This window comes from Coregonus lavaretus (assembly GCF_964263955.1).
Source record: "Coregonus lavaretus genome assembly, chromosome: 26".
NCBI lineage: Eukaryota > Metazoa > Chordata > Actinopteri > Salmoniformes > Salmonidae > Coregonus > Coregonus lavaretus.
This window is the reverse complement of record NC_140013.1, coordinates 39,248,146-39,262,434: the sequence shown is the minus strand read 5'-3', so window position 1 is coordinate 39,262,434 and position 14,289 is coordinate 39,248,146. Positions and strand designations below refer to the sequence as shown.

General features: G+C 47.3%; 1 protein-coding gene across 2 annotated transcripts in view; it reads left to right on the top strand.

The window, feature by feature from the left end:
- The first annotated feature begins 331 nt into the window (after positions 1 to 331).
- LOC311101660 (rho guanine nucleotide exchange factor 26-like) overlaps positions 332 to 14,289 on the top strand; it is a 58,391-nt gene continuing 44,433 nt past the window's right edge. For both annotated transcript variants that reach the window (XM_084142807.1, XM_084142806.1), the window contains exons 1-6: positions 332 to 529; positions 2,250 to 3,567; positions 4,257 to 4,308; positions 4,979 to 5,118; positions 11,121 to 11,177; positions 12,804 to 12,964. In XM_084142807.1, coding sequence (XP_083998933.1) covers positions 2,344 to 3,567; positions 4,257 to 4,308; positions 4,979 to 5,118; positions 11,121 to 11,177; positions 12,804 to 12,964 — 1,634 coding nt within the window. In that variant the 5' untranslated portion in view covers positions 332 to 529; positions 2,250 to 2,343. The remainder of the gene's footprint in view (positions 530 to 2,249; positions 3,568 to 4,256; positions 4,309 to 4,978; positions 5,119 to 11,120; positions 11,178 to 12,803; positions 12,965 to 14,289) is intronic.

Sequence of the window (14,289 nt, the reverse complement as noted above, 5' to 3'; positions counted from 1 at the left end):
ACTCTAAAGAACCACAGGGTGGCGCTACATCACTGAACCTTTCTAGATTGTGGACTAGTCCCACACTTCACTTTACAAACTGGTCCCAAATGTAGATCATTTTTCTCCAAATGGACAATGTGATTTTGTTGGCTATATACCTACATTATTTAGGACGTTTTCTTCTCCTTTTTTTTGTTGTCTTAGAATGTTTAGGCGCTTTCCTTCTCTTTAGTTTACATAATACAAGTTCAACTCGGTCGAATTGTAGTGCACATAACGTCACGTGAATTTGGGAAGGCTTCTGTCCTGTTTGGCAATCCGCATTCCTCCTCTCGCTATCAGTCCTAAGCACAACTCGGGTCACTCTCGGAGAGAACACACTGAAAACAGCCGACCGTACCCGGACTACTGATAGGACAACGAATTTTGCACAAAAGGAATAGTTTATCCCAAGCATAAACTCTCAAACAACAGGAAAACTTTCCATTATTATATTGAGAACTCCAGGACACAGGCACCATGACGAGGTTTTGCAGGCAATAGAAAGGTAAGTCTTATGTTATCCCTCACGGGTTACTGGAAGGCTCGCGGTTCGCTGAGGGAACCGTTCTTTCATAGCTCAATGGTGGGAACTTACACCCGTAACATTGTTTCCCCGTTTGTCTCAGGCTACTTGGTTACAATAGCCAGTCTACTTCTCTGCATAGACAATTTCCGAATGTGTTGTCTGAAGGAGTTCTGCTGCATAGTTTTTAACTAGACCTTAACTAATTTGGACCTTTATAATTTAGGGCAAACTTTCCTCCGCTGACGGCATCAAGTCTGTCACTGGTCCTCTACTGCATCAGGGCTCTATTGTGGTCCAATACTCTTCATGGTTATTAGGCTTCTCGTGCAGGGGTAAGGGAATGGCCTAGCCCTTGACCATGACTCTCAGTTCCATTTCATTCAACTAAGTCATTGGATAAAGGCTTCTTCTGTAGGGGGGGGGGGGGGTTGTTAATATTCCCGACGCTCGGTCTGAACATTAACTTGCGCGATGCGGTACGGTTTTGGAAGCATAAGGACCTTACCTTTCATATCAGTGAGAAATAATTTTCTAAAAACAGAAGGTTCAATTGATACACACACATTGATAGAGTTATGGTTAGTGTTCCCACCAGCGCTTGACTTGGGATGAAATAAGTGCAGGAGCTGTCTTTTTCCAAGTCAGTCCATAAGACTATGTTCACTGAAATTCACAAATGACATTTTAAGCAATAAGGCCCGAGGAGGTGTGGTATATGGCCAATACACCACAGCTAAGGGCTGTTCTTATGTACGACACAACACAGAGTTCCTGGATACACCCCTTAGCCGTGGTATATTGGCCATATATCACAAACCCCGAGGTGCCTTATTGCTATTATAAACTGGTTACCAATGTAATTAGAGCAGTAAAAATAAATGTTTTGTCATACCCCTGGTATAAAGTCTGATATACCATGGCTGTCAGCCAATCAGCATTCAGGGCTCGAACCACCCATTTTTATAATATGCTATAGAGACCTCTGATTATTCAGTTAAGGGTTTATACACATTTTCCATGACTTCTCCATGACTTTTAACCAATTTTTCATGACTATTATTATAGCCTACATGAAAAAGTAAGCAATATTGACACTGGAAGGCTGCTATGTTTGATTCCATGTAGACCTACCATCTCCTGCCATTGTGCCCTTGATCAAGGCACTTACCCCTCCACAAAGTAGAACTGCACTGTTAGTCACATGTTGTCAACATATGGCTAACCCTCCATCTGGAGCGCTCCTGGGTGCACAGCTTGGCTTTAGATCCAGCCCTGAGTTTGCTTATCAAGTTCCTGTTGAGCAGCTGATGTTTAGGCTACAATGTGGTTAGACCAGGGCTTGAACAAAAGCCTGCACACCCAGTAGCTATCCTGGAGGATGGTTGCCATCCTTGATATAAAATATTGCAACATAACAACCAAATACTTTTGTCTTTTATAAAATTATTCCCTCATTCAATGAATCAGGGATCAAATGGATAAGGTAGACTACTTCAAAGCGAGGTATCTAACTAGACACGTTTATATATAAGGCTAAAATATTCATGTTTCAGGAGAGATCTATGCACAGAGTTTTCAATACCTAAGGAATGACCCAACTTGTGACCTCACAGACAGCTCGAACCCTGAAAAGTAAGGACTCACTCGGCTACCCCTCCAGCTTTGATTCTGATTGATCTCTCTGTGTGTTTACAACCAGGGGTTATTGCAGTTCTCTGCGGGGTTGGGACCAGTCGGGTCGGACGAGACTCCAGCTCCGCAGTTAGAAAGAAAAGACGAGTGATTGACACACCATGGAGGGCGGGAACGAGGTAGATCTGTCCAACAATAACATCACCCCTCTGTGGAAGCGGCGCTCAGCCAACCACACTGGCCCCAGCAAGCCAAAGGCCCGGCCCCTCAGCTACCAGATAGACGGAGTCCACATGACTGACTTCCCCGTAGAGGACAACAAGTGCAGCTTTACACTGAGCCAGCCTACAGAGAGACTGGTGGCTACGCCGGGAGGAGGGACGGTCATTCTGAAGCACGTTCTCAACCAACCCACCAGGAAAACACGGGTGGTCAGAAGTATAAGCATTGGACATCTGTCCAAAGGACGTTTCTCTCTATCCAAGATCAAATCGGAGGATGATAAATCGGCGTCATTGAACAGTAAGGCGTACCACGGTGGGAGTGTTGGTAATATTGGTAATGGGGAGAAGGTGTGGTCGGACAAGCGGCCGCAGGACGCCCAGAATCGACTCTCCAGCCCGTTCACACTCACCGCTCACCGGGACCAGATAGTGTTTGGGACGAGCCCTTCACCGCCGGACCCTGCCTCCTCCAAACACCCCTCTCCCCCTGCCACCCCCAATAACAACAACCATAACCACCAACACCATAACCAGACCTCCCCTTCTTCCTACCACCCCTTAAACCCCAGCCCCTCCACCCCTAGTCTCCACACCCCTACCCCATCCCACAGCTCCACCTCCAGTATCCACGCCCTCTCCTCCCTCACCTCTACCCCTTCTGATCCCCCCACACCCTGCAGCCCCTCCCCTGCTGACATATCTGCCCCCTCTCCTTCCCCCACTCCCTCCCTCTCTCCTCCTCCCTCCATTGTCCTCAGCACCCACAGTGCCGCTGCCCTGAAGATGGGCACCCAGCAGCTGATACCCAAAGGCCTGGCGTCCCTGAGCAAGGCCTGTCCTGCTGGGGTACAGAGCCAGGCCCTGGGGGTTTCGCTGGGCCTGGATCCTACCAAGCGGGCCCTGCGAGCCCTCAGCATGGTGGAGACTGGAACCTTCTTCTCCACGGGTGGAGGGACCGGGGGAAAAGGAACAGACCAGGATGAGAGCCCTGCGACTCTGAAGAGAGGGTTGAGGTCTACCTCGTACAGGAAAGCAGTGGTGAGTGGCGTGGAAATGGAAATACCATCTGAAGACCTCAAGACCCATCGTCTGTCCCAACCTACACTCAAAGGACTACAGGCGGTAAAGGAGAGACCTACCAGCCCTGGGAAGAAGAACAAGGTAGGAGGAGATTTATTCAGTCATTATTTTCCAGGAAATTGTCATTACTGTTAACTGCTATGTCATGGAACCGTTCTCCTCTTGCTTTGGCCTGTGTGCCTGGATATTATTACTGTCTGTTACCCTGCAGAGTCACACTACAGTTTACTAACACTACTCTGCCTGATGGGTTCATGTTGTTGTTCTACTGAAGTTCAGATCAGGACCAAAGTCCACAGCTAGCTTAAAGTTGGAACAATGTCAGGAGGAGCTTGTGTTGCAGTCAGGCTAATAGTGAAGACTTATGATTGCAATACACACACACACACACACACACACACACACACACACACACACACACACACACACACACTTCAGTCCACTGCTCTGTAATTAGGCGGGGTCAGGCTGACAGGTCAGTGCAGAGGTCAGGGGTCAAGAGCAGGTGACAGGGGACCTACTTACACCCGTCATTTAGAATGTGACAGATGTGTGATGTGGGTTCATAATGGAATTCATGAACAGATTTGGCTAATAAAGCATCACTTAGGATATTGTTCTGACTATGCTCATGACAACGGATCTAGTGACTGTCTTATTTCTCAGTTCATAATGGGAATATACAGTAAGGCTGGGGCAGGGAGAGCTGATCCTGGGCCTGTTGTTAATAGTGACATAGCCATGGGGTCGTCTTCTCTTCTCTCTCTCAGAGTCCTGATAAGAAGCCAGGACTGATCACACAGAGGACATTTGACAGTGAAGGTGAGTGCCACTTCTCTGTCTTAGTCATGTGTATGACTGTGACTTTCTATCCACATGTTTGAGGTCTTGCTCTCATTGGGGACTGTACTATTGTGATCCAACCTCAACCGGTCTCAACCTGTCTGTGTATCTGTGGTGTGATCCACCCTCAACCTGTCTGTGTATCTGTGGTGTGATCCACCCTCAACCTGTCTGTGTATCTGTGGTGTGATCCACCCTCAACCTGTCTGTGTATCTGTGGTGTGATCCACCCTCATCCTGTCTGTGTATCTGTGGTGTGATCCACCCTCAACCTGTCTGTGTATCTGTGGTGTGATCCACCCTCAACCTGTCTGTGTATCTGTGGTGTGATCCACCCTCAACCTGTCTGTGTATCTGTGGTGTGATCCACCCTCAACCTGTCTGTGTATCTGTGGTGTGATCCACCCTCAACCTGTCTGTGTATCTGTGGTGTGATCCACCCTCAACCTGTCTGTGTATCTGTGGTGTGATCACCCTCAACCTGTCTGTGTATCTGTGGTGTGATCCACCCTCAACCTGTCTGTGTATCTGTGGTGTGATCCACCCTCAACCTGCCTGTGTATCTGTGGTGTGATCCACCCTCAACCTGTCTGTGTATCTGTGGTGTGATCCACCCTCATCCTGTCTGTGTATCTGTGGTGTGATCCAGAGGAGGTACTGTATCAGAACTACCAGGAGAAAGCTCTTCACAATGACTCTGATGAGGACCAGTCCAGAGAGCCCAAACCTGACGACCGCATCGTGTTGCAGTACAGACCCATACGCACCTCCTGGAGCCAACTCAGTGTGGTGAGACACACACACACACACACACACACACACAGTGAATCGTGGTGCAGTGCCAGTGCTGTGAGGGATGTTGTCCATCCTCTGTCTCTCTCTCTCGTCTCTGTCTCTGTCTCTCTCTCTCTCTGTCTCTTCATTACTCTCTGTCTAGATAGAGAATTAGAACAGGGAGGGTGAGGGAGAAGAAGAGGGAGGGTGAGGGAGAAGAAGAGGGAGGGTGAGGGAGAAGAAGAAGGAGGGTGAGGGAGAAGAAGAAGGAGGGTGAGGGAGAAGAAGAGGGAGGGTGAGGGAGAAGAAGAGGGAGGGTGAAAGATCTGGGACAGCAGACTGGGAGCACCACCCGGCATGGCGCCAGCTTTCTGGCAAACACCAGAGATTCTTCTCAGTGGAAAAATGTTAAATATGTTTTCCCTAGCGAGCAGTGTGGTGACTCCGATTATGACATGATCTCATCCAGTTTGGGCCCAGGATGGTAGGATAGAGGGAGGGAGAGAAAGGAGGGGGGCAAGTGCTGTTGTCCACTTAGGTGTTCTGTTCTCCTCGTTGATGTTTACTCTTGTCTGGAGCTGCTGAAGGAGGGAGGGAGGGATGGACATGCACAGATACAACTGGAGACACACTTTTAGAGGGAATGAGCAGGAAATTAAACTGAAATTTGATTAAATGTTGGCTCCTATGCTGGTGTGTGTGTCTGATGTTGCACAGTAGAGGACAGTGCTGAGGAGACGGTAGAGGACATTACTGAGGAGACGGTAGAGGACATTACTTAGGAGACGGTAGAGGACATTACTGAGGAGACGGTAGAGGACATTACTGAGGAGACGGTAGAGGACATTACTGAGGAGACGGTAGAGGACATTACTGAGGAGACGGTAGAGGACATTACTGAGGAGACGGTAGAGGACATTACTGAGGAGACGGTAGAGGACATTACTGAGGAGACGGTAGAGGACATTACTGAGGAGACGGTAGAGGACAGTGCTGAGGAGACGGTAGAGGACATTACTGAGGAGACGGTAGAGGACATTACTGAGGAGACGGTAGAGGACATTACTGAGGAGACGGTAGAGGACATTACTGAGGAGACGGTAGAGGACAGTGGCGCGGTGACGGTAGAGGACATTACTGAGGAGACGGTAGAGGACATTACTGGGGAGACGGTAGAGGACAGTGCTGAGGAGACGGTAGAGGACAGTGCTGAGGAGACGGTAGAGGACATTACTGAGGAGACGGTAGAGGACATTGCTGAGGAGACGGTAGAGGACAGTGCTGAGGAGACGGTAGAGGACAGTGCTGAGGAGACGGTAGAGGACAGTGCTGAGGAGACGGTAGAGGACAGTTAGTTCTGATAGAAATATTCAAACAAAGATTGACTTAACCACATGTTTCAAATGTGTAGAGAACGGAGGAGAAGAGGGGAAGAGATGAGAAGATAAAGAGGTATACAATACCACTAACCTGTCCCGTCCCTGTCCTGTCCCTATCCTGTCCCTGTCCTGTGTCTGATGCCAGATGCTGTTTCCCTGTGACAGGGCAGGCTGTAGTGTTTTATAGTAGTTGGATGTTCTGCTGTTTCTCTGTGACAGAGCAGGCTGTAGTGTTTTATAGTAGTTGGATGTTCTGCTGTTTCCCCTGGTCAGTAACTGATGGTAAGTAACCTGGGGGTTTCCTTCTCTGAAGGAGCAGAAAGATCTACACTCCTGGAAATGAGAGAATGATTTGATTCCATGTTTAACGGATGGACAAAGTGGCATTAATGTCTTAACTGACAGAACCTGTTCCCACTCTCAACCTTCACTTCCCAGCCTGACAGCTACCGCTTTGGTTCAGACTCTTCTCTGTTTCCCAGAAGTCTCTAGTTTCCAGTAACACCTGTAGGGTTAGACTCTTCTCTGTTTCCTAGAAGTCTCTAGTTTCCAGTAACACCTGTAGGGTCAGACTCTTCTCTGTTTCCCAGAAGTCTCTAGTTTCCAGTAACACCTGTAGGGTTAGACTCTTCTCTGTTTCCTAGAAGTCTCTAGTTTCCAGTAACACCTGTAGGGTCAGACTCTTCTCTGTTTCCTAGAAGTCTCTAGTTTCCAGTAACACCTGTAGGGTTAGACTCTTCTCTGTTTCCTAGAAGTCTCTAGTTTCCAGTAACACCTGTAGGGTTAGACTCTTCTCTGTTTCCTAGAAGTCTCTAGTTTCCAGTAACACCTGTAGGGTCAGACTCTTCTCTGTTTCCTAGAAGTCTCTAGTTTCCAGTAACACCTGTAGGGTTAGACTCTTCTCTGTTTCCTAGAAGTCTCTAGTTTCCAGTAACACCTGTAGGGTTAGACTCTTCTCTGTTTCCCATAAGTCTCTAGTTTCCAGTAACACCTGTAGGGTTAGACTCTTCTCTGTTTCCTAGAAGTCTCTAGTTTCCAGTAACACCTGTAGGGTTTGACTCTTCTCTGTTTCCTAGAAGTCTCTAGTTTCCAGTAACACCTGTAGGGTTAGACTCTTCTCTGTTTCCTAGAAGTCTCTAGTTTCCAGTAACACCTGTAGGGTTTGACTCTTCTCTGTTTCCTAGAAGTCTCTAGTTTCCAGTAACACCTGTAGGGTCAGACTCTTCTCTGTTTCCCAGAAGTCTCTAGTTTCCAGTAACACCTGTAGGGTTAGACTCTTCTCTGTTTCCTAGAAGTCTCTAGTTTCCAGTAACACCTGTAGGGTCAGACTCTTCTCTGTTTCCTAGAAGTCTCTAGTTTCCAGTAACACCTGTAGGGTTAGACTCTTCTCTGTTTCCTAGAAGTCTCTAGTTTCCAGTAACACCTGTAGGGTTAGACTCTTCTCTGTTTCCTAGAAGTCTCTAGTTTCCAGTAACATTAGGGACAGGAGGAAGTGGTGTATCTAAGAGTGTTGACACAATACTCTTGGATGAGAGGTTTAACCCCCCCCCCCCCCCCCCCCCCCCAATGGTTAAGGATAGGACAGGGGAGGGTAAGATGATACTAGATTTGTACCTATGGCCAACCTCTTACCCCAAGCACTCCCTATTGACTGAATACTGCGTTTCGGTTGTCACAGTTACGCCTGTCCCTCTGTGTTCTCAGGGAAACTCCAAAAGCAGGGCTGTTCAGTTGTCGTGGCGGGAAGGTGGTTGCTAGGACACTAAGGACTTGCGAGGCCGTAGATAGATAAATAGACGTTGATTGCCTTTAAAGGGAATTTGACTTGCACATTGTCTTGTGATTATTATTTGACCCAGCTGGTCATCTATGAATGTTTCAACATCTTGGAGAAAAATATGACGTTAATGGCCATGTACCATGGCAGATGTCTCTAGTGGAGGGGGGAAATGTCTCTAGGGGAGGGGGGGATACCACACATACACAAACACAGAACCATGTAAGCTATCCTGTGCACAATCCCAGACTCCCCCAAAAGGAACCTTTCTCTCTCTAAACTAGCACACTGGGGTCTTTATTCAGCTCCTATAGGTCTACAGGTCTTTATTCAGCTCCTACTGGTCTTTATTCAGCTCCTACTGGTCTTTATTCAGCTCCTACTGGTCTTTATTCTGCTCCTACAGGTCTTTATTCAGCTCCTACTGGTCTTTATTCTGCTCCTACAGGTCTTTATTCAGCTCCTACAAGTCTTTATTCAGCTCCTACAGGTATTTATTCAGCTCCTACAAGTCTTTATTCAGCTCTTACAGGTATTTATTCAGCTCCTACAGGTCTTTATTCAGCTCCTACAGGTCTTTATTCAGCTCCTACAGGTCTTTATTCAGCTCCTACAGGTCTATATTCTGCTCCTACAGGTCTTTATTCAGCTCCTACAGGTCTTTATTCAGCTCCTACAGGTCTTTATTCAGCTGCTACAAGTCTTTATTCAGCTCCTACAGGTCTTTATTCAGCTCCTACAAGTCTTTATTCAGCTCCTACAGGTATTTATTCAGCTCCTACAAGTCTTTATTCAGCTCTTACAGGTATTTATTCAGCTCCTACAGGTCTTTATTCAGCTCCTACAGGTCTTTATTCAGCTCCTACAGGTCTTTATTCAGCTCCTACAGGTCTATATTCTGCTCCTACAGGTCTTTATTCAGCTCCTACAGGTCTTTATTCAGCTCCTACAGGTCTATATTCTGCTCCTACAGGTCTATATTCAGCTCCTACAGGTCTTTATTCAGCTCTTACAGGTATTTATTCAGCTCCTACAGGTCTTTATTCAGCTGCTACAAGTCTTTATTCAGCTCCTACAGGTCTTTATTCAGCTCCTACAAGTCTTTATTCAGCTCCTACAGGTATTTATTCAGCTCCTACAAGTCTTTATTCAGCTCCTACAGGTCTTTATTCAGCTCCTACAGGTCTTTATTCAGCTCTTACAGGTCTTTATTCAGCTCCTACAGGTCTATATTCTGCTCCTACAGGTCTTTATTCAGCTCCTACAGGTCTTTATTCAGCTCCTACAGGTCTATATTCTGCTCCTACAGGTCTATATTCTGCTCCTACAGGTCTTTATTCAGCTCTTACAGGTATTTATTCAGCTCCTACCAGTCTTTATTCAGCTCCTACAGGTCTTTATTCAGCTCCTACAGGTCTTTATTCAGCTCCTACAGGTTTTCATTCAGCTCCTACAGGTTTTCATTCAGCTCCTACAGGTTTTCATTCAGCTCCTACAGGTTTTCATTCAGCTCCTACAGGTTTTCATTCAGCTCCTACAGGTTTTCATTCAGCTCCTACAGGTTTTCATTCAGCTCCTACAGGTCTTTATTCTGCTCCTACAGGTCTTTATTCTGCTCCTACAGGTCTTTATTCTGCTCCTAAAGGTCTTAATCTGCTCCAACAGGTCTTTATTCAGCTCCTACAGGTCTTTATTCAGCTGCTACAGGTCTTAATCAGCTCCTATAGGTCTACAGGTCTTTATTCAGCTCCTACAAGTTTGCAGGTCTTTATTAAGCTCCTACACGTCTGTATTCAGCTCCTACAGGTCTTTATTCAGCTCTTACAGGTCTTTATTCAGCTCCTACAGGTCTTTATTCAGCTCTTACAGGTCTTTATTCAGCTCCTACATGTCTTTATTCAGCTCCTACAGGTCTTTATTCAGCTCCTACAGGTATACAGGTCTTTATTCAGCTCCTACAGGTCTTTATTCAGCTCCTACAGGTCTTCATTCAGCTCCTACAGGTCTTTATTCAGCTCCTACAGGTCTTTATTCAGCTCCTACAGGTCTTCATTCAGCTCCTACAGGTCTTTATTCAGCTCCTACAGGTATTTATTCAGCTCCTACAGGTATACAGGTCTTTATTCAGCTCCTACAGGTCTTTATTCAGCTCCTACAGGCATACAGGTCTTTATTCAGCTCCTACAGGTCTTTATTCAGCTCCTAAAGGTCTACATGTCTTTATTCAGCTCCCACATGTCTTTATTCTGCTTGTACAGGTCTTTATTCAGCTCCTACAGGTATATATTATAGGCGGCAGGTAGCTCAGTGGTTAAGAGCGTTGTGCCAGTAACCGAAAGGTCACTGGTTCTAATCCCCGAGCCGACTAGGTGAAAAATCTGTCGATGTGCCCTTGAGCAAGGCACTTAACCCTAATTGCTCCTGTAAGTCGCTCTGGATAAGAGCGTCTGCTAAATGCCTAAAACAAAACAAAACAAAACATATATTCAGCTCCTACAGGTCTGGTAGGAGAACTACTAATTTGTTGCAGTTAGTGGAGTCATGAAAAGTGTGTGTGTCTGTCTTGCTGCTTTCGCAGACAGACAATGTGTGTGTTGCCACAAACAGCTGAAAACACAGTAGCCCTCATTCCTCTAAAAGCAGACCCCTAGGCCTGAGAGTTAGGATTAAACTGTGATGGATACAGATAGAGACAACCTTGATCGACACACCTCTAAACAATTCCTTTCATTGCTAAAGTTGTGCGACTGTTTTTTGCTGAATGTTGGCAAATATAGCCAATAGACCCAAGTGTTCTTAGAGATTCTGTTTTCTTCCTGTTGTTACTAAAACCTATGTTCTAAACTGTGTTTTTCCTGCAGGTAAAGAAGAGTGGAGTTTCTGATAAGCTCAGCCAGGAGGATCTTAAAAGACAAGAGGTAACAGCCTTATTCAGTGTGTGTGTGTGATTGTGTGCGTGCGAGTGTGACCCCTTCCCCCTCAGACAGAGACAGTTCCTACAAAGGGTCAAGCAGACTGGCTCCAGAGGGGTTAGGATGCGTGTGCACAGACACACACACACACAGACACACACACACACACACACAGACACAGACACACAGACACACACACACACACACACACACACACACACACACACACACAGACAGGTCACTTACAGTAGCACTCTGGGATATCTAATATACAGTGCCTGAACTCTTCTTCCTGTAACCTCTCCATAGCTATAATAAACCCTCCTTAAAGGGGAGGGCTAGAAAATGTGGACCATAGACTAGTAAACCAGTTGATGTTGAGGGACAGATTAATTTATAGCACGGATGTCTAAGAAAATAAAAGTCTAGACAAGTGTGCAGACGGAGAGTGTATCACCAATTGAGCTATAAGAGGCGTGAACAGATATTCTCCCTGTGTGATTACCACCTTCTCTCTCCAAATTAAAGACTGAGCGCAGAATGCATCCCTACGCGTCCTACAAATAGAATATCAGAGTTCAGTGATGGCAGATATGTCATATCAGAATGAGTGCTTCATCTAATATCACGTGTGACAGCTGTCACCAGCCAGCCTCATCCCCTAACCAGCCATTAGCCTACTCAGTGGCTTCTTTCTGTTCTTTCTGCATATCTCCATCAGTTTTTAAATGTTATTTAGCTGTGATGGGGAGCTGGGGTGTGTAGACAGTGATGGGGAGCTGGGGTGTGTAGACAGAGATGGGGAGCTGGGGTGTAGACAGAGATGGGGAGCTGGGGTGTAGACAGTGATGGGGAGCTGGGGTGTAGACAGTGATGGGGAGCTGGGGTGTGTAGACAGTGATGGGGAGCTGGGGGGTGTAGACAGTGATGGGGAGCTGGGGGGTGTAGACAGTGATGGGGAGCTGGGGTGTGTAGACAGTGATGGGGAGCTGGGGTGTAGACAGTGATGGGGAGCTGGGGTGTGTAGACAGAGATGGGGAGCTGGGGGGTGTAGACAGTGATGGGGAGCTGGGGGGTGTAGACAGTGATGGGGAGCTGGGGGGTGTAGACAGTGATGGGGAGCTGGGGGGTGTAGACAGAGATGGGGAGCTGGGGGGTGTAGACAGAGATGGGGAGCTGGGGGGTGTAGAAAGTGATGGGGAGCTGGGGGGTGTAGACAGAGATGGGGAGCTGGGGGGTGTAGACAGTGATGGGGAGCTGGGGGGTGTAGACAGTGATGGGGAGCTGGGGGGTGTAGACAGTGATGGGGAGCTGGGGGGTGTAGACAGTGATGGGGAGCTGGGGGGTGTAGACAGTGATGGGGAGCTGGGGGGTGTAGACAGTGATGGGGCATGGTGATACTAGGCCTGGTATCACAACGTTAGTAAAATAGGCACATTTTCTTCCTGTTTACAGATTTTTCACGTGCTTCTGTGCAAAAAAAATGAAACTTTTTTGGGGCCCTCACCAGTTAGCATCCCTGTAACCCCCTCTCTCTCCCTTTCTCTCTCTCTCTCCCTTTCTCTCTCTCTCCCCTTATCTCTCTCCCTGTCTCTCTCTCGCTCCCTCTCTCTCTCTCGATCTCTCTGTCAGGCTATATTTGAGTTGATATCATCAGAACATTCCTACCTCCACAGTCTGGAGATTCTGATCCGGATGTTTAAGAACTCAGCGGAGCTCAGTGGCACCATGACTAAGACCGAGCACCACCACCTCTTCTCCAACATCACAGACGTGTGTGAGGCCAGCAAGAAGTAGGTCCTGTGTGTGTGGATGTGTGCGCATGCGTGTATGCTTGCCTTAGCTTGGGAAAGGGGGGGTTGTGAGTATTGTAGTTGATGTTCCAGTGAGGTGTGAGCACTGTAGTAGACTACTGTCAAAACAGAAAGCAGACACATAGCTAATGAAAGAGAGAGATAAACGGAGCTGAACACAACAAGGAAAAGAACACGTACGTCATACTGTATCATCATAACTGTTCCATTTATGAACAAACATTCTCTAGTCTGTGGGCTTGGGAAAACGTAGAGGCGGAGCCTTTAGAAGGGCTGTGAGTGTTTGAACAGAGAGAGAGAGTCAACATTGGCCCTGCTGACTAGATTTCACCCAATGATTTATGAGTGTGTGTGTATGCATGCAATTGTGAGTTTTTATTAGTTTTTGTGTGTGTGCATGTAAAGAGCAGAACATCGGGTGTGGCCGGCTAGAGGTGATGTTAGTTAGTCATTAGAGCGTGGAGACTGCTGGACATGGTTGTGTTCAATGGTCCTCACAGTTTATGTAACAGGAGAACACATATACACACACACACACACACACACAGAGAGAACACACACTCCCATGACCAGTCATGCACCTCTAGACATCCTGACCATGGACATTCTCTTGTAAGACCATAATGTGTTGTAGTGATTGACAGGAAGTGTTCCATCTAGCCCTGGACAACACTCTGTGAGGATGAGCTCTTTGTTCATCATGTAGCCTAGTCAGCCTCATGCCCAAACAGAGAGGTGTCTGTGCCATTGTGTACGTGTTCCACAACCTTCCATGACCCCCACATCCTCTTCTTGTCATCATGCCCGGCTTGATACACCACAACCCAAACCTGTGTTGAATGTGAGAGAGAGAGAGACCTGTGTGTATGTGAGAGAGAGAGACCTGTGTGTATGTGAGAGAGAGAGACCTGTGTGTATGTGAGAGAGAGAGACCTGTGTGTATGTGAGAGAGAGAGAGACCTGTGTGTATGTGAGAGAGAGAGACCTGTGTGTATGTGAGAGAGAGAGACCTGTGTGTATGTGAGCGAGAGAGACCTGTGTGTATGTGAGAGAGCGAGACCTGTAGCTGTGTGAGGGAGAGCTCTGTGACTGTGTGAGGGAGAGCTCTGTGACTGTGTGAGGGAGAGCTCTGTGACTGTGTGAGGGAGAGCTCTGTGACTGTGAGGGAGACCTCTGTGGCTGTGTGAGAGAGAGACATGTGGCTGTGTGAGAGAGAGACCTGTGGCTGTGTGAGAGAGAGACCTCTAGCTGTGTGAGAGAGAGAGAGAGCCCTGTAGCTGTGTGTGAGCGAGACCTGTAGCTGT